This window comes from Ranitomeya variabilis, chromosome 3 (assembly GCF_051348905.1).
Source record: "Ranitomeya variabilis isolate aRanVar5 chromosome 3, aRanVar5.hap1, whole genome shotgun sequence".
Taxonomy (NCBI): Eukaryota; Metazoa; Chordata; class Amphibia; order Anura; family Dendrobatidae; genus Ranitomeya; species Ranitomeya variabilis.
The window spans coordinates 168,380,319-168,398,826 of NC_135234.1; the positions used below are offsets into that span (position 1 = coordinate 168,380,319).

An 18,508-nucleotide genomic window follows, 5' to 3' on the forward strand; every position below is an offset into this window, starting at 1 on the left:
GGTATGTCCAAGGTCTTGCAGGGGTTAAAAAAATCTTACTTTTGTGTTTCAGACATTTCTTGCCGATACTGGTCCCTTTCACTTAATAAATCCTGAAGCGCACTTTGGGTCTCTCTATTCTGCCTCTGAAGATTTGCCCGTATGTTTGTCAATTCATCTGCCATAACCCTACAATAAAAGAAAAGATATATTCAAATCATTTTGCAGGAACTTTACATAATAATAACAACAGGTTTATGGTCCCAGTAGGGAACCAGAAAGATTTAGCTTTAATTGCAAAAATTAGAGTTAGGCCGGGTTCACACTTTGCGGTGTGCTCTGCGGGTTTATCCCGCAGCGGAATTGATAAATCTGCAGGGCAAAACCGCTGCGGTTATCCCTGCAGATTTATCGCGGTTTGTTCCGCGGTTTCCGCTGCGGGATTACTCCTGTACTATTGATGCTGCATATGCAGCAATATGCAGCATCAATAGTAATGATAAAAATAATAAAACAAGGTTATACTCACCCTCTGACGTCGCGATCTCCTCGGCGCTGCACTCGGCGGTCCGATTCCAAAGCTGCTGTGCCGAGAAGGACCTTCGTGACGTCACGGTCATGTGACCGCGACGTCACCACAGGTCCTGTTCGCACAGCAACTCTGACCGGACGGCCGCGGGCAGCGCTGAGAGGTGAGTATAGCATCATTTTTTATTTTAATTCTTTTTTTTTACACTATTCATGCTTCCCAGGGCCTGGAGGAGAGTCTCCTCTCCTCCACCCCGGGTAGCAACCGCGCATTATCCGCTTACTTCCCGCAACGTGGGCACAGCCCCATGCGGGAAGTAAGCGGTTCAATGCATTCCTATGTGTGCAGAATCGCAGCGATTCTGCACAAAGAAGTGACATGCTGCGGGTTTTAAACCGCTGCGTTTCTGCGCGTTTTTTCCCACAGGATGTGCACAGCGGTTTGCGGTTTCCATAGGGTTTACATGTTAATGGAAACGCTATGGAAACAGCATCAAAATCGCCGCGGATCCGCGGTAAAAACCGCGAAGTGTGAACATGGCCTTATAGTTTCCAAAACAAATAGATGCTTTAGGCTATGTGCACACATTGCAGATTTTCCTGCGGGTTTTTCTGCACTAAATCCGCAGCTCTTGGCAGAAAACGCAGGTGCGTTTTTGTTGCGTTTTTTTATGCGGTTTTTAATGCGGTTTTCCCTGCAGATTGTCTGTGTTTTTGACACAAATAAAGCTTGAACTACAGTGGGAAAAAAAAACACATGATATCATTTCCTTGTCCAACCCCTTCTTCTTCCATCCTCCATATTTGGTTAAAATACCCCTGGCTGTTCCAAGGCTAGGAATATTAGCCCACAGCTGTCTGCGTAGCCTTTCTGGCTGTAAAATATAGGGGGGCCCGAAAAAAAATTGCGTAGGGTCCCCCTATATTTTTAGGCCAGAAAGGCTAGGCAGACAGCCGTGGGCCAATATTTGTGGCCTGGGAAGGGGTTAAAATACCCCTGGCTTTTCCCAGGCCATGAAAATTAAGCCCACAGCTGTCTGCGAAGCCTTTCTGGCTCTCTAATATAGGGAGAGCTCCCCCCAAAAAAGTGTTGGGGTCCCCCTATATTTTTAGGCCAGAAAGGCTACGCAGACAGCTGTGGGCTTATATTCATAGCCTAGGAAAGGGGCCATGGATATTTGCCCCCCCCAGGCTACAAATAGAAGCCCGCAGCCGCCCCAGAAAAGGCGCATCAAAAAGATGCGCCAATTCCGGCACTTAGCCCCTCTCCTCCCACTCCCATGTAGCGGTGGGATATGGGGTAATGAGGGGTTAATGCCACCTTGCTATTGTAAGGTGGCACTAAGCCCGGTTAAAAATGGAGAGGCGTCAATAAGACGCCTATCCATTATTAATCCTATTAAAGGGTTAAAAAAACCACAGACACTAGAAAAAAATATTTTAATGAAATAAACACCCACTTTTTGACAAACCCTTTATTATACGCTCAATCCACCTGAAGACCCTCGACCTGAAAAAGAAATAAAAAAACAAACCAAATTCATACTCCCTGGCCCTGTCCGCAGAAATCCAATGAGGGTCCCACGACGATCTGCCATGGGGAACAGACACATCAGGAGATGTGTCTGCTCTCCACGGCTGCAGCAACACACTGACAGGAGCTATGGCTCCTATCGGTGTGTAACTGCGCATGCGCAAGAGTTTACCGGCGTTCATTGACCCCGGTACTCTCGCTTTACGGCAGTGCTGCGTGGGAAAGTTCACACGCAGCTCTAATGCCGTAAATAGAGCCGCTGAACTCCGTCAAAGTACGCGATACACTGCTAGGAGCTTCGCTCCTGGTAGTGTATCGCCGGAGAGCAAGCGATCCGCGTGGGACACTCTTTGGGATATCTGCGGACAGGGAGTATGGATTTTGTTTATTTTTTTGGGATTTTTTCCTAGGGGACCGAGGGCTTTGCGTACGAGTGTGCTGTATCGTGAGTATATACTCTATGGTATATGGTGTATGTAATGTCTGTCATGTATGTTACGTTTATTGTATGTGTATTGTATGTGTATGTGTTTTGTGTTTTACTGACAATTGTGCTAAGTCGCCGGAAACACAGGGACAACTCTCCCATCCTAATATCGGATGGGAGTAGTAATCCCATACGGCGACTTAGCACAATTGGGTGGCACTATGGTCGCATGGGGACGATATGCCTCCATGCTGACGGTCACACTCCGCCCACGCACTTACGCCCACGCACTTCCTCCCGCTTCCCCGCACTTCCTGCTGCAGCGGTTTCTACACCCAAACCGCAGAAAACCCGCAGACAGTTTTTCATCTGCGGGTTTTACTGCGGGTTTGACCCTCACAATGGAGGTCTATGGGTGCAGAACCGCTGCAGTTCCGCACAAAGAAGTGACATGCTGCGGAATGTAAACCGCTGCGTTTCTGCGCGGTTTTTCCCGCAGCATGTGCACAGCGGTTTTCGGTTTCCATAGGTTTACATGTTACTGTAAACGCAATGGAAACTGCAGCGGACCAGCAGCGGCAAAATCGCTGCGGTTCCGCGGTAAAAACCGCAAAGTGTGAAACATGGCCTTAGAATTCATGACATAAAATACAGAAACTGTATGATGTGACTTACCGGCTGGCAAGAAACTTGCTTCTCCATACGTCACACTGAATTGACATGCGTTCTAGCTGTTCTGAGAGCTGGGCTGTATTCCGGGACAATGCTTCATTCTCTAAAATGAGCTGGTTCTTTTCTCGAGCCATGCGCTCAAAATGATACTGTAAGTCATCACCAACAGAGGCCACCAGCAACTTCTTTAACTCTCTGTTAACCTTTAAAAAGAAGGAAAATTACTATAATAAACCACATTCCAATGAGCTGCTGTCGATTATTGTTACGTTACATGACCACTGCAGCCAATCAGCAGCCACTGGAAGGCCGCAGCCTTCAAACTTCCATCAGATGGAATTGTGGAGACTGCAGCCCGTAACAATGTTACGTGACAGTCGGTAAACCCAGTGCAACTTTCCTGGAAAGGTGACTATATGGGAGATGAGAATATGTTTAGTTATCTGGGGGACTTTAGCAATTAAAAAGGACCTCTCACCACATTTTTCAGAACTGGACATACAATGTATTTCTGGCTGCAGTGAAGAATAAAACATGTTTTTTCTTTTTAATTTCACCTTTCCTTTGTGAAGATATTAGCAATCAAAGTAATGAGTGATTTTTTTTTTAAAGTCTAAGTGGGTGTTATCAGAGTCTTCTCAGGGAGAGTGTACTTCTTCTCCAAGTACGAAATGCCCAATCATAAGCAGGGAGCAACATAGAAGCAACAAAGCCCCCACTATAGTTTAGGTTTCTCAGTGTGTGAGATGTAATGATACAACTCGGATCTCCTGGTCTAACCTCCTGCATAATGATAAAGTGCTGGGAGAGTAGACCTTCAAATAAGGTCCACATGGGGGAAGGGGCAGCACAGCTGAATTTAGCTGTGACACATTACAAACCCTTCTATCAGCTCTCCTTTTCTTACAGAACTCTCATCTCTGCTGTACTGCCCCTCTCCAACACTGCCTGTCTGGAAATGAGTAAATGGCAACTTGTAAACACTCTGCAAGGAGATGTCAACAAGCTACTCCTCTATGAGATGTAATGGCAGCCTGCTCTGCTCTCACTGCAGGGCAAATATGTGGATAACAGACATAATACGACTCATCGCCTTATATGCAGTGTGGGGAAGGGGCAATACAGCAGATCTGACAATGCTATGAGAAAAGGATAGCTGGTAGAAAGGTATGTAATATGACACAGCTAACCTCAGATGCACTTTCTAATTATGCATCCGGTGAGACCTGGAGTTCAGAGCCGAGTCATTACATCACACACTGAGAAACCTAACCTATGGTGGGGGAGTGTTCTTTTCATCCTGTGTTGTTGCCTGTTTAGTGATAGAGGGAGAAGTACATGCTCCCAGTGAAAATCTTCTGGTGGTAACACCCACTTTGACATAACAAAACTTTACTCATATGGTGCCAAATACTTTGATAGCCAGTATCTCCAAAACGGAAAGGTGAAATAAAAAATAGTTTCATTTCACTTTGCAGCCACTAATCCAACCTGTGTCCAGTTGAACATAAAACATTTGGTGAAAGGTCCTTTAAAAAAAAAGGTTGTCCAGTTTCGGAAAACAAATTTAGCTGAAGACCTATCACAATTGAACTCATGTCAAAACCGTAGAAAAAAGGACAGTAACTGATAAATAGTGTAACAGATTAAAAAACCTGAATAAAAAGAGCCGATGATTCACGGCCTCATGAGAGGAGATGATCTGTGCTCTTCTCAGTGTGACCTTCCTGTCAAGCTGTCACACATCATAACCTCATACACTGAACTTCAGATGCCAGGATACATGGGAAACAATGTCACTCTTACCAGACAGGACAACATCCACTGTGCGCACAGAAACTTTGGTTACATGCAGCACCTTACAGAATAAAACTTATTCATCCTCAATGGACAAATACAATTAAACCCAAGTTCAAGCGCGGTCAGATGCAGATCGCTTGTAGATATACAATGTTACAAGGTATGAGGAAAAAAGTTCACACTATATTTTTGAAGCCACTAGATGCAGACACATGCAAGACATAAAAAAATTACTAAAAAAATGCAATTGTACTCTTTGTATAAGTTATTGCCTTTCCCATGCAATATCCATATATTTAAATCTGTCTGCCACTGTTTATACCCATTACAAAAATTAAAGCTTCACACTCTCCCACCCACAGTGAGCATCTACCTATACACAAAAAGTGTGCAGGTGAACAGCTGTCAGACAGACACTGCTGACATACATCTACCATGTAAGGCCTATGGGTATGCTACGGTATAAGGGCGCAGTCAAGACGCTGTAGAAATAGGACTGGGATCAGAACGCAGTGCAGACTGTCCGGAGGCGCTGCAGACCAGAGGGTGACTGCTTCATGCAGAGCGCCGGCCAGTCCGTGCACTGCATTCCCATCTTGGTCCGATTTATACGGCCGTCTGACTGCACCCTGTGATGTGATCAGCGATAACGCTGAAGCCGGGCACTATTATATTATATCTATCTAAAAATGGTGTTCTATAGCATTGAGCGCTAGTACAAAGACTTGGAATTAACAGAAGCTGTCTGGGGTAGGCTGTCCCTGCCCACATACTCTATCGGTGTAAATAGATCTCATATAGAAGGGTCACCTAGTTGGGACCCCCCGATGTGCCAGAAAGGAGGGTCGCTTTGTATAAAGTGCTGGAGCTATTTTTATATGAAGCACATGGTAATTTGTCTGAATAGTCGTTATGCGATTCTATATTTCACCCGTAGCTGCCACTATAATAGAAAGAGCCTGGCTGGCTGGGGCTGCTTGCCTGTGCGCAGATAAAGAGACCTAAAGCAATTTTAGCTGATCATCCCGGGAGCTTCATTTTGTCACTGATAGAGACACTCTCTAATGCTTTGGAGATTGGTTCAATGTGCATAAGAGCCATGAAGGCTTACTGAATGGCCATAGATCTGGGAGAGAAGAACCGGAGACTGCGTGTTAAAATATTAAAGTCACAGCCAGCGCTTGTACATGTAACCTGCATTTATTTTCCCTTTGCTGGTTTCTGTAAATGTCAATTTTCTATTTCCACGCCTGCTGAAAAGAATTAAGAATTGTGATCTGAGCTCGCCTGCCCTTTCTGAGACCTCTTCCTCACACCGTGGTCCACTAAGGAGCTGCAGCAGCATCCCCCTCTTTCCCATCATCTCTTCACAGTTTTATACTAAGCAGATTTATTTTGTATGACTGATGAGGTTACTGAATATTTACCGAGACGCAGGCAGTGAAATTAGAGTTACAAGCCGCCATTAAAGAGTTACGAGCTCCAGGCAAGCAGCGTCACGTCTCTTTATTCTGTGCTGCGGAGGCCTCCTATACACAGCTTCTTACCTCAGTCTGCACCTTCAGCTGGTTACAGAGACCTTCTTTATCTTGTAGCAATCTCCTCTCTGAATTCTTCATTTTTTCCAAAGTGCTTTTCATTTCGGAGAGTTGTTTCCATGGTTCAGTGACACAGCCCACCACTTCTGCTTTACTATGTCCATTGGCCTCGTGTGATTTCGCCTGCTTAGTCAGAACGGTGTGGGTTATTGCTGATTTTGGGATGATAAGACGAACTGCTTCTATCTCGATTGCTTTTTCTGTCTGTATTTTGCCCAGCTGAAGTACACCGGGACTTATGGACGGTGCTGGTGAACTTTTTCTTTTTGGGCTGTGAGCAGTTTTTGAGTGCGATGAAGTGACTTCTACAGATTTTAAAGTCTGTGTTTCCATCCCATCCCCGGTCCCACGGATCGGTGGAGAAGCGGACATGGCTAAAGAAAGAATACAAAAATTCAATGTAACAAAAATAGTAAAATTATTTCCACTCAGTTACTAATTTCCTTGTGCTCCATATTGGAGCTTGACCCACAGATTTGAAAGGACCATGTGATATAACAATATCTCAGTCTCCAGGGCTTCATTTTTTCACAACTTGTTGTCAATGACGATTATCTTGTGAAGCTAGTTGACAGGCTTGATACCTACACTCAGTTGGCAATATTCACAGGACAGTGTTTCCCCATCCATGTGATGTTTTATAAAGGTTCACATAACCATACAATAGGGCTAATCACCATTTTTTTACGAATCCATGTGCCCTTGGACATCCTATGATGCTCCATTTTAAATTCTGGTGAATATGGCCTTCCAAGATATCTCCAACAGTCCTACAGACAATAAATTGACCACATTTGAACATGCTGATCTGCCACTATGCTCAGGTAGGGCCTCACAAACCCCCAGATCTCTATCTTAAAGGGTCCCAAGAGTGGAATCTCAAGTCATCAACAAGTAATTACATATCCTGTGGACAGGAGATAACTTGCTCATTTGCTATAATGTTTTTAAAGGGAATTCTATCTTCTACAAAGCCGCTATTTCAGATATAATGGTGATCTGCAGGTCAATATAGTTTAAACCAAGTTAGGCTGGTTAACTGGATGCGCGGTTACAGGGAGAAAATGAAGTTATATTCTCCTTGTAGTCATTTGCTTCCAGTTATTGGCTGCAATGCAGGGAGTCACCCCTCACTACACAATTAGCACGCTGTCATCACTTCCCTCCACACTGATTGACATGGTGTCTGTACAGAGCAGACTACAGTGGAGGTGCCGGAGGAGCGATTACAGAGCTCACTGACAGCCGTGACTGTTCCAGCTCCCCGCACCGCCCCAATGACTACAAGTGAGCAGCTGCAGGGAGAATATCACTTCATTTCTCCATGTAGGCATGCTTCCACTAAACAAGCCTATCATGATTTAAATGCTATTTACCTACAGATTACAATTATATCTGCAGATAAACAGCTTTTCTGGAGGTGACAGGTTCCTTTTACTTGTCGGGGTCTTAGGTCCCCAAAAATCGCTCAAAAGACTGCTAAGAAGTGCAAAATGATGCAATTGTTTTCCGCTTTAAGTTTGTTTCACATGTCCAGATCATGATGCATGAACTTGGCAGCCTGACAGGCGTATATAAGGCTGCCGAGTTTGGGACAGGAAACCCACGGCCTGTTCATGCATCTTGGTCACAGTACAGACCAGGAAACTCAGAAGTGTGAAACCTGCCTTAGTGGGGCCATGTGCACTAAACAAGCAATATACACACAAGCTAAAGAAAGACGTAAAAAATACCATTATAATACTTACTTGTCATGGTGTCTTCACGCAGTTTTATCCAACTGACCGATTAGCCCGATTCCTATCTGAAAGAAAAAAATGTTTTTCTATTAAAATGACAAAGAAATGGATACATATCTGCTTTGGTACACAAGAATTACTGTAACTAAAGATAAACATTTATCATAACTGTATGCCTTTTTACCTGATCTTCAATTTAATCAGTTATTGCTGCTTTTACGATCAGCTCCATTAAGAAGCAACTAAAATTTTGACAATTTTTTTCCTCTTATTAGGCCCTTGAATTTACTGGTCAGGGTCCTTAGATCCCCAACAATCACTCAAAAGACTGTTGAGAGGTGCAAAGAGTAGAGTATGGGTTCAATAGGCTTTCCATCGATCAGGACTCAGACCCTCATTGATCAGAAGCCAATTAAAAAAGCCTAAAAAAAATTATCAAAAGTTTAGTAACTCTTTGAAGTGCTTCTCCCATGATGAAGAGAGCTGCATCTCCCAACCAAAGTCTAAGTGATGGCAAAAGGCATTGCTTCCTAGGGAATAATACAACCACAAAAGAGAACTTTGCAAGAGACACTTTCAGTATTATAGAGCCTCACACCAAACCAGACTTCTGCTTTACGTCCACTGTTACCGCCACTACTGGCAGGAGACCTAATATCATGCCTGGAGAAACCTTGGTAGCCCTGAAGTCAATAGTGGACTGAGATGTGGTTCCCCCCCCCCCACAGTCCGTGCACACATTTGGCACCAGGCAACTGTATGAGAGGTACGGTATATGGGTGAGGGGAAAGTGCCGAGCCTCTCATAATGTAACGAGTCTGTGTCTCTGGTTGTTCACCCAAAATGGACATCTGCTTTGTAAACTGGTACTTTGGATCTACAGAGGGTGGGGATACTGGTACATACGAGAACCAACACATTCATTTTAGGTTAGGCTGTAAAAGCCAGCAGCTTGTGTTATCTAGATACTTGATGGATAAAGACAGCAGGAATGAGAAGATGTCTGAAATCTTGAAACATCTAAATAAAAGTATCAATATACTTAGAATAAAGCAGATACATATTTTTATATAAATAATGTTGGACCTAGGCACTGCCTGAGTTTCACTAATCCCCACATTGGAAACTTAGATAAAAAAGGAGAGTGAGTAACCAAAGACACAAAAGTGTAACAATTAACGAGAATGACAAAAAAAAACAACAAACAAACATACCATTTCAGAAGGTTTTACACTTTTTATCTGTACAAATCTATTGAAAAAACTGAAATCTATTCAAGTGGAAAAAAAGAAAATCAAAGTGCTAAAATCATGCGCACACCACCCATAAACTTATACTTTGTAAAAGTAACCTTTGAACTTTTGACAGCATTCAGTCTTTTTGGGCCGGAGTCTATCAGAACAGCACATCTAGAAATGGCAATCATTATTAAATTTAAAAATAAATTAAACAAAGTACACATACATCCAAAATGACTCAATATGTAAAATTGGCCCACTAGTTAACCAATCCAGTGAACACCGTAAAAAAATAAAAAATAAAACATGGCAAAAAAAACGAAGCTCTTTCATCATGCTGCAGAATAAAAAGTGGAATAAAACGTGATTGACAGTCAAATGTGAATAAAAATGGTATTGCTGAAAACATCATATTGTCCCGCAAATGACAAACCACCATACATTTCCGTCAGTGGAGAAATAAATACAAGATGCAAAAATAATAATTTTTTTTAATAAAATTGTTTTTATTGTGTAAAAGCAGCAAAACAAAACAAAAATATAAATGTTGTATTGTTGTAATTGTAGTGGCCCGAAGAATAACTGCCTTATCACTTTTACACGGTGAACGGCATAAAAAAACCTCTCAAAAAACAATTCCTGAATTACTGGTTTTTGCCTCCCAAAAATCAGAATAGAAAGTGATCAAAAAATGTTATGTGATAGAAAATGGTACCAACAAAAACTGACTCATTCCGCAAAAAACAACCCCTCAAATATCTCTGCCGGCAGCAACATTAAAAAATAATAACTCTCAAAATATGGTGATGCAAAAACTTGCTTTTGAAAAAAAAAAGCTTCTTTTAGTGTGCGACAGCAAACATAAAAAACTATAAAAATCTGGTATCACACCGATTCGAAAAATAAAGTCATCTAACCACTTATGCCGCATGAGGAAAGGCGTAAAAAATATGAATAAAACCAATTCTTCACCTGCTGTTGATTTGTTCATTCTACCTCCCAAATATCGCAGTAAAGCTTAGCTCACATTTATCCTGCGCTATACGCTGAGTGCTTACATCGGGATTTCTGTGTAAATCTCTGAGATATGCCATTAAGACGGAACTCCCGAAGGATAATTCCCTATAATGAGACAGATGGAGGCATTGTGGACACCATAGGACCTGTGATCTGGCTGTATCCGTCTTTTTAGGCTGCCGTCACACTAGCAGTATTTGGTCAGTATTTTACATCAGTATTTGTAAGCCAAAACCAGGAGTGGAACAATTAGAGGAAAAGTATAATAGAAACATATGCACCACTTCTGCATTTATCACCCACTCCTGGTTTTGGCTTACAAATACTGATGTAAAATACTGACCTAATACTGCTAGTGTGACAGCAGCCTTAGGCATGCATAAAAGCGTGGAAGGTCACAGTTTTGTGCAGTTCTGAAACCCCCTGACGAAGGAATTAATCCGAAACGCGCGTCGGGCGCCCGCAGGCTCAGGACCCAATACAACCCCAGGTAATTGCTGCGGTATTTTTCCTGTAGCACTACACCGCTGTGTGTGGACATTTGTCCGATATTTGCACATTGTTTCAGGCACTAGGCACTCTGGCACCTCTTATAGATATGGGGTGCTAACTATCTTAATATATTGCACTTTCGTTAGAATTGTCCCTGTGCACGATTTGGTTTGGCTTTGTAGATAGCTGCTATTGCGTATTTTGCACAATATCTTGGAAGTGTGATATGATTGTTCACAGATTTAATGTTACAATATAATTTTTGTTGATAGCTGCTATTGCGTATTTTGCACAATACTTTGGAAGTGTGATATGATTGTTCACAGATTTAATGCTACAATATATATTTTTTAACACAGTTTTTTTGCACTTTCTAATCTTTTGCACCTTATTACGCACACAGCGTGATCAAATGAAAATTTGAGGAATTTTATATTAATTTTTTATATATATAAAATAGGTATTGGGGCACAATTCTGTATATGGGTACATTTTTTCCTGTTCCTGCGGTAGTTTCATATGCATGTTCATACAATTTTTATAATATTTATTTTATATATACTTTTTAATATATTTTTGCCATTTCTTAAAATAAAGGCTTATTCAAATGAATTCCAAAGCTTCAAAATTTTCTGGTTTCTATATCTAAGGTGGTTTTTGCTCTTGTGCCTCATTATAGTGAATGAATCAAACAGGGAGTTATTATTATAGCGCCATTTATTCCATGGTGCTTTACATGTGAGGAGGGGTATACATAAAAAACAAGTACAGTAATCTTAAACAATTCAAGTCACGACTGGTACAGTAGGAGAGAGGACCCTGCCCGCGAGGGCTCACAATCTACAAGGGACGGGTGAGAATACAGTAGGTGAGGGAAGAGCTGGTCGTGCAGTGGTTTGGTCGATCGGTGGATACTGCAGGTTGTAGGCTTGTCGGAAGAGGTAGGAAGAGTTTCATCGGAATCACATCACTTGGATAGTTAGATGAAAATCCCGATGTAAGAACACTGCGTATAGCGCCATATGTGATCCCAAATGTTATGTAAAATGCTCCTAACAAAAGCGTCAGCTCAATCCACAAAAAAAGCAAGTCCCCGGTCAGGTACTTCATCTGTCAATGGAAATATAGGAAGATTCCAGGTTACTGGTAGCAAAAAGGATCTGGAATAGCACTCTGGCTCCTCACATCCCAAAAGAAATCCAGCAAACTCGGCACTCCAAAATCAAATTGCCCTCTCCCTCCTGAGCCCTAGTGTGCCTAAACCATATTTAGCATCCACATGTTTGGTATTTCTGTAATGATGAGAGTCTGCTTAATTTATGGGGTGCATGTCTCCACAAGCCCGAGCTGAGCATAATGTACGGGGAACTACAATAGCTGATTTGTTATTTTCACTCAGCAACATCCACTGCTGCTGTTTCTGGAAAACACCCGTGGAGTCAATCATCACTAGATCTGTAGATAAATTCACGGAGGGGTATAATTTCCACAATGGGGTCACTTAGAGGGGGAATTCTGCTTGTTTAGCACTTAGGGGCTCTGTATATGGAGTCCACAAACTATTCTAGGAAAATCTGTGCTCCTAAAGTCAAATACCGCTCTGTCCCTCCCAAGTCTTGCTGTGTAGCTTAGGCTTCTTTCACACTTCAGTCGTTTGGCGTCAGTCACTTCCGACAAAGTGACGGATCGACGGATCCGTCACAATTGTTGAAAAAACGGATGTAACGGATCCATTTTTTTGACGGATCCGTTACTCGGGGGTTGTATATACTTTTTGGAGCATGCGCAATTGAAAAAAATTGAAAAAACGGATTGGGGCGACGGATCCGTCGAAATAACGGTTGCGACGGATCCGTCGCCCATAGGTGGCCATTCTATGGAATGACGGACGCGACGGATCCGTCGCGATCCGTCATTTCAACGGAGACAAAAAACGTTGCAATGACCGTCAATGTCTAGATGACGTCCGCTAAATTTTGACGGATCCGTCGCATGACGGATGGAACGGACGACCATCCGTCACAATCCGTCGCTAATGCAAGTCTATGGGGAAAAAAACGGATCCATCGAAAAAAAAAAACGGATCCGTTTTTTGAGGAAAATGACGGTTTTAGACTGACGCCAAACAACTGAAGTGTGAAAGAGGCCTACAGCCACATATGGGGTAATGCCACATTCAGCAAAAATTGTGTGACAAATTTTGGTGCCATTTTTACCGATTTTCCTGTGTGAGAATGTAAATTCTGGAACGAAAAGAAAATTATTCTGTGTAATACTGTTTATCGTCCAATGGTATAATGTTCTGCGACACACCTATGGTGTCAATATTATCACTGGAGCCTTAGATGAATTAATTGAGAGGTTTAATTTGTAAAATGGGGTCACTTATGGGAGTGCTCTGCTTTTCTGGCACCTCAGGGGTTCTGCCAATGTGACATGGCATCCGCAACCCATAAAAGCAGAATCTCCCCCAAATGAACACATTTTAGAAATTAGCCCCCTCTGGAAATTTATCTACAGGTGTAATGACAATTTTAACTCCATGAGTGTTTTCCAGAAACAACCAGTAGTGAATGTTGGGATCCATTCCCTATAATGAGGCAGCAGTTATTCTGGACTCTGTCTGGCCTGTTCAGTGGTTTCCTTTTTTTCAGAAGTGCAAACTGTGCAAACTGTCCGCCGGATCATAGGCCAGACGGTGTCCACAGTGTCTCCATCTGCCTTATTATAGGGAATCTTCCACTGAGGGCTCCACCTGAATCATGTAATTCAGAGATTTACACAGAAACCCCTGTGTAAGCGCCCAGCATAGAGCGCAGGATAAATGTGAGCAGAGCCTTACTGCAATCTTTTGAAGGCAGAATAAACAAATCAACAGCAGTTCAACAACTGGTTGTATTTATTTTCTTACGCCGTTCCTCGTGCGGCATAAATGATTAGAAAAATTTATTCTTTGGGTGGGTACAATTACAACAATACAAGATTGATATCATTTTTTATGTTAGGCTGCTATCACACACTATAAAAAAGCTTTTGTCATATTTTGAAACATATAATATTTCTATATTTCTTCCAGCAGAGTAATGTGAGGGCTTGTTTTTTGCCAGGAGTTCATGTTTTTATTGTTACCATTTTCAGGCACATGACACTTTTTGATCACTTTCTATTCTGATTTTTAGGAGGCAGAATGAACAAAAACAAACAAACAAAAAAACAGTAAAGGCTGAGTCACACATAACGATATCGTTAACGATATCGTTGCAACGTCACGCTTTTGGTGACGTAGCAACGATCCCGCTAACGATCTCGTTATGTGTGACAGCGACCAACGATCAGGCCCCTGCTGGGAGATCGTTGGTCGTTGGGGAATGATCAGGACCATTTTTTGGTTGCTGATCACCCGCTGTCATCGCTGGATCGGCATGTGTGACGCCGATCCAGCGATGTGTTCACTTGTAACCAGGGTAAATATCGGGTTACTAAGCGCAGGGCCGTGCTTAGTAACCCGATATTTACCCTGGTTACCATTGTAAAAGTTTAAAAAAAAAAAAACAGTACATACTCACATTCTGATGTCTGTCACGTCCCCCGGCGTCCACAGGGTTAAAACTGCTTTCGGCAAGAGCGCTGCTAAAGCACGCGCTCCGGCCGAGAGCTTCCCTGCACTGACTGTGTCAGCGCCGGCCGTAAAGCAGAGCACAGCGGTGACGTCACCGCTGTTACTGCCGGCGCTGACACATTCAGTGCAGGGAAGCTCTGGGCAGCAGCGCGTGCATTAGCAGCGCTCTTTGCGAAAGCAGTTTTAACCCTGTGGACGCCGGCGGGGGACGTGACAGACATCAGAATGTGAGTATGTAGTGTTTTTTTTTTTTTACTTTTACAATGGTAACCAGGGTAAATATCGGGCTACTAAGCGCGGCCCTGCACTTAGTAACCCGATGTTTACCCTGGTTACCCAAGTGCTGCAGGGGGACTTCGGCATCGTTGAAGACAGTTTCAACGATGCCGAAGTTGTTCCCCTGATCGTTGGTCGCTGGAGAGAGCTGTCTGTGTGACAGCTCCCCAGCGACCACACAACGACTTACCAACGATCACGGCCAGGTCGTATCGCTGGTCGTGATCGTTGGTAAGTTGTTTAGTGTAACCCCACCTTAAGTCAGGAATTGTTTTTTATTATTCCATTTGTAGTGTGGTAAAACTGATAAGGAATCGTTATTCTTTGAGTCAGTATGATTACAGCGATACACTTATTTATAGAAAAAATAATTGTTTTTGTATCACTTTATTCTGACAGCTATAGCCATTTTATTTCTCCACTGACGGAACTGTATGGTGGCTTGTAATTTGCAGGACAAGATGACGTTTTCAGCTATACCTTTTCTTTTTTCTTCCACTTTTTAATCGAGTTTTATTCCACCATTTTGGGGGTGGTATGATGAAAAAGCAAAGGCTTTTTCCCTCATTTTTATTTTACTGTGTTCACTGAAGAGATTAACTAATGTGACTGTTTTATAGATTGGGTTATTCCTGACAAGAGAATAGCAAATATGTGTTCTTTTTTTTTACATAAATTATTGGTATAATATTTCTTATTTTGTGATTTATTTTTTTTTTTTACTTTTTAGTCAGTCTGTATGGGACTTTAACCCCCTCCCGACCCATGACGCCTATGCGGCGTCATGGAATGATCGCATCCCTGCAGATCGGGTGAAAGGGTTAATTCCTATTTTACCCGATCTGCAGGGAGAGGGGGAGTTGTACTTCAGCCTAGGGGGGGTGGCTTTGCCCCCACGTGTCTACGATCGCTCTGATTGGCTGTTGAAAGTGCAACAGCCAATCAGAGCAATTTGCAATATTTCACCTATGAAAATGGTGAAATATTGCAATCCAGCCATGGCCGATGCTGCAATAGCATCTGCCATGGCTGGAAATCATGTTCTGGCCCCCCCCACCGCCCCCGATCTCCTCCCCAGTCCTCCGTTCTGTCCGGTACCCCCCTCCGTCCCCCTGTTCGCTCCCCCGTGCTCCTGTCCGCTCCCCCGTGCTCCTGTCCGCTCCCCCCGTCCTCCGATCCCCCCCCCTGTGCTCCGATCCACCCCCCCACCACCCCCTCATACTTACCGATCCTCCCGTAGTCGGTCCGTCTTCTCCCTGGGCGCCGCCATCTTCCAAGATGGCGGGCGCATGCTCAGTGCGCCCGCCGAATCTGCAGGCTGGCAGATTCGTTACAGGTACATTTTGATCGCTGTGGTAGGTTCTACCACAGCGATCAAAATAAAAAAATAATAAATAAACCCCCCCCTTTATCACCCCCATAGGTAGGGACAATAATAAAATAAAGAAAATATATATATATTTTTTTCCACTAGGGTTAGGGTTAGAACTAGGGTTAGAACTAGGGGTAGGGTTAGGGGTAGGGTTAGGGTTACGGGTAGGGTTAGGGTTATGGCATGTGCGCACAGAGCGGATCGGCCGCGGATCCGCAGCGGATCGGCCGCGGATCGGCCGCGGATCCGCAGCGGATCGGCCGCGGATCCGCAGCGGATCGGCAGCGGATCGGCAGCGGATCGGCCGCGGATCGGCCGCGGATCGGCCGCGGATCCGCAGCGGATCGGCCGCGGATCGGCAGCGGATCCGCAGCGGATTGGCCGCGGATCTGCAGCGGATTGTCAGCGGATTGGCCGCGGATCCGCAGCGGATTGGCAGCGGATTGGCCGCGGATCCGCAGCGGATTGGCCGCTGCGAATTCGAAGCAGTTTTCCATCAGGTTTACAGTACCATGTACACCTAAGGAAAACCAAATCCGCTGTGCCCATGGTGCGGAAAATTCCGTGCAGAAACGCTGCATTGTATTTTCCGCAGCATGTCAATTCTTTGTGCGGATTCCGCAGCGTTTTACACCTGTTCCTCAATAGGAATCCGCAGGTGAAATCCGCACAAAAAAACACTGGAAATCTGCTGTAAATCCGCAGGCAAAATGCAGTGCCTTTTACCTGCAGATTTTTCAAAAATCGTGCGGAAAAATCTCACACGAATCCGCAACGTGGGCACATAGCCTTAGGGTTAGGGTTGGAATTAGAGTTAGGGTTGGAATTAGGGCTAGGGTTTGAAATAGGGTTAAGATTAGGCTTGTGGTTAGGGTTACGGATAGGGTTAGGGGTGTGTTGGGGTTACAGTTGTGGTTAGGGTTGGGATTAGGGTTACGGTTGGGATTAGGGTTAGGATTAGGGTTGGAATTAGGTTTACGGTTGTGTTGCGGTTAGGGTTGTGGTTAGGGGTGTGTTGGGGTTAGGGTTGTGATTAGGGTTATGGCTACAGTTGGGATTAGGATTAGGGGTGTGTTGGGGTTAGTGTTGAAGTTAGAATTGAGGGGTTTCCACTGTTTAGGCACATCAGGGGTCTCCAAACGCAACATGGCGCCACCATTGATTCCAGCCAATCTTGCGTTCAAAAAGTCAAATGGTGCTCCCGCCCTTCCAAGCCCCGACGTGCGCCCAAACAGTGGTTTACCCCCACATTTGGGGTACCAGCGTACTCAGGACAAACTGGGCAACAACTGTTGGGGTCCAATTTCTCCTGTTACCCTTGCAAAAATAAAAAATTACTTGCTAAAACATAATTTTTGAGGAAAGAACAATTATTTTTTATTTTCACGGCTCTGCGTTATAAACTTCTGTGAAGCACTTGGGGGTTGAAAGTGCTCACCACACATCTAGATAAGTTCCTTGGGGGGTCCAGTTTCCAAAATGGGGTTACTTGTGGGGGGTGTTTCTACTGTTTAGGCACATCAGGGGCTCTGCAAATGCAATGTGACGCCCGCAGACCATTCCATCAAAGTCTGCATTTCAAATGTCACTACTTCCCTTCTGAGCCCTGACGTGTGCCCAAACAGTGGTTTACCCCCACATATGGGGTATCAGTGTACTCACAACAAACTGGGCAACAAATATTGGGGTCCAAATTCTCCTGTTACCCTTGTGAAAATAAAAAATTGCTTGCTAAAACATCTTTTTTGAGGAAAGAAAAATGATTTTTTATTTTCACGGCTCTGCGTTGTAAACTTCTGTGAAGCACTTGGGGGTTGAACGTGCTCACCACACATCTAGATACGTTCCTTGGGGGGTCTAGTTTCCAAAATGGGGTCACTTGTGGGGGGTTTCTACTGTTTAGGCATATCAGGGGCTCTGCAAACGTAACATGATGCCCGCAGACCATTCCATCAAAGTCTGCATTCCAAAACGTCACTACTTCCCTTCCGAGCCCCGGCATGTGCCAAAACAGTGGTTTACCCCCACATATGGGGTATCAGCGTACTCAGGAGAAACTGGACAACAACTTTTGGGGTCCAGTTTCTCCTGTTACTCTTGCAAAAATAAAAAAATTCTGGGCTAAAAAAATATTTTTGAGGAAAGGAAACACATTTTTTATTTTCACGGCTCTGCGTTATAAACTTCTGTGAAGCACTTGGGGGTTCAAAGTGCTCA

General features: G+C 43.8%; 1 protein-coding gene across 3 annotated transcripts in view; it reads right to left on the bottom strand.

Moving 5' to 3' along the window:
* Positions 1 to 18,508, bottom strand: part of BLZF1 (basic leucine zipper nuclear factor 1) — a 34,537-nt gene that overhangs the window by 7,252 nt on the left and 8,777 nt on the right. For 2 of the 3 annotated variants that reach the window (XM_077294846.1, XM_077294849.1), the window contains exons 2-5: positions 8,287 to 8,342; positions 6,488 to 6,912; positions 3,144 to 3,343; positions 40 to 168 (exon numbers count right to left, since the gene is read on the bottom strand). In XM_077294846.1, the coding sequence (XP_077150961.1) occupies positions 40 to 168; positions 3,144 to 3,343; positions 6,488 to 6,912; positions 8,287 to 8,293 (761 nt within the window). In that variant the 5' untranslated portion in view covers positions 8,294 to 8,342. The remainder of the gene's footprint in view (positions 1 to 39; positions 169 to 3,143; positions 3,344 to 6,487; positions 6,913 to 8,286; positions 8,343 to 18,508) is intronic. The other variant, XM_077294848.1, reaches the window with a different exon arrangement.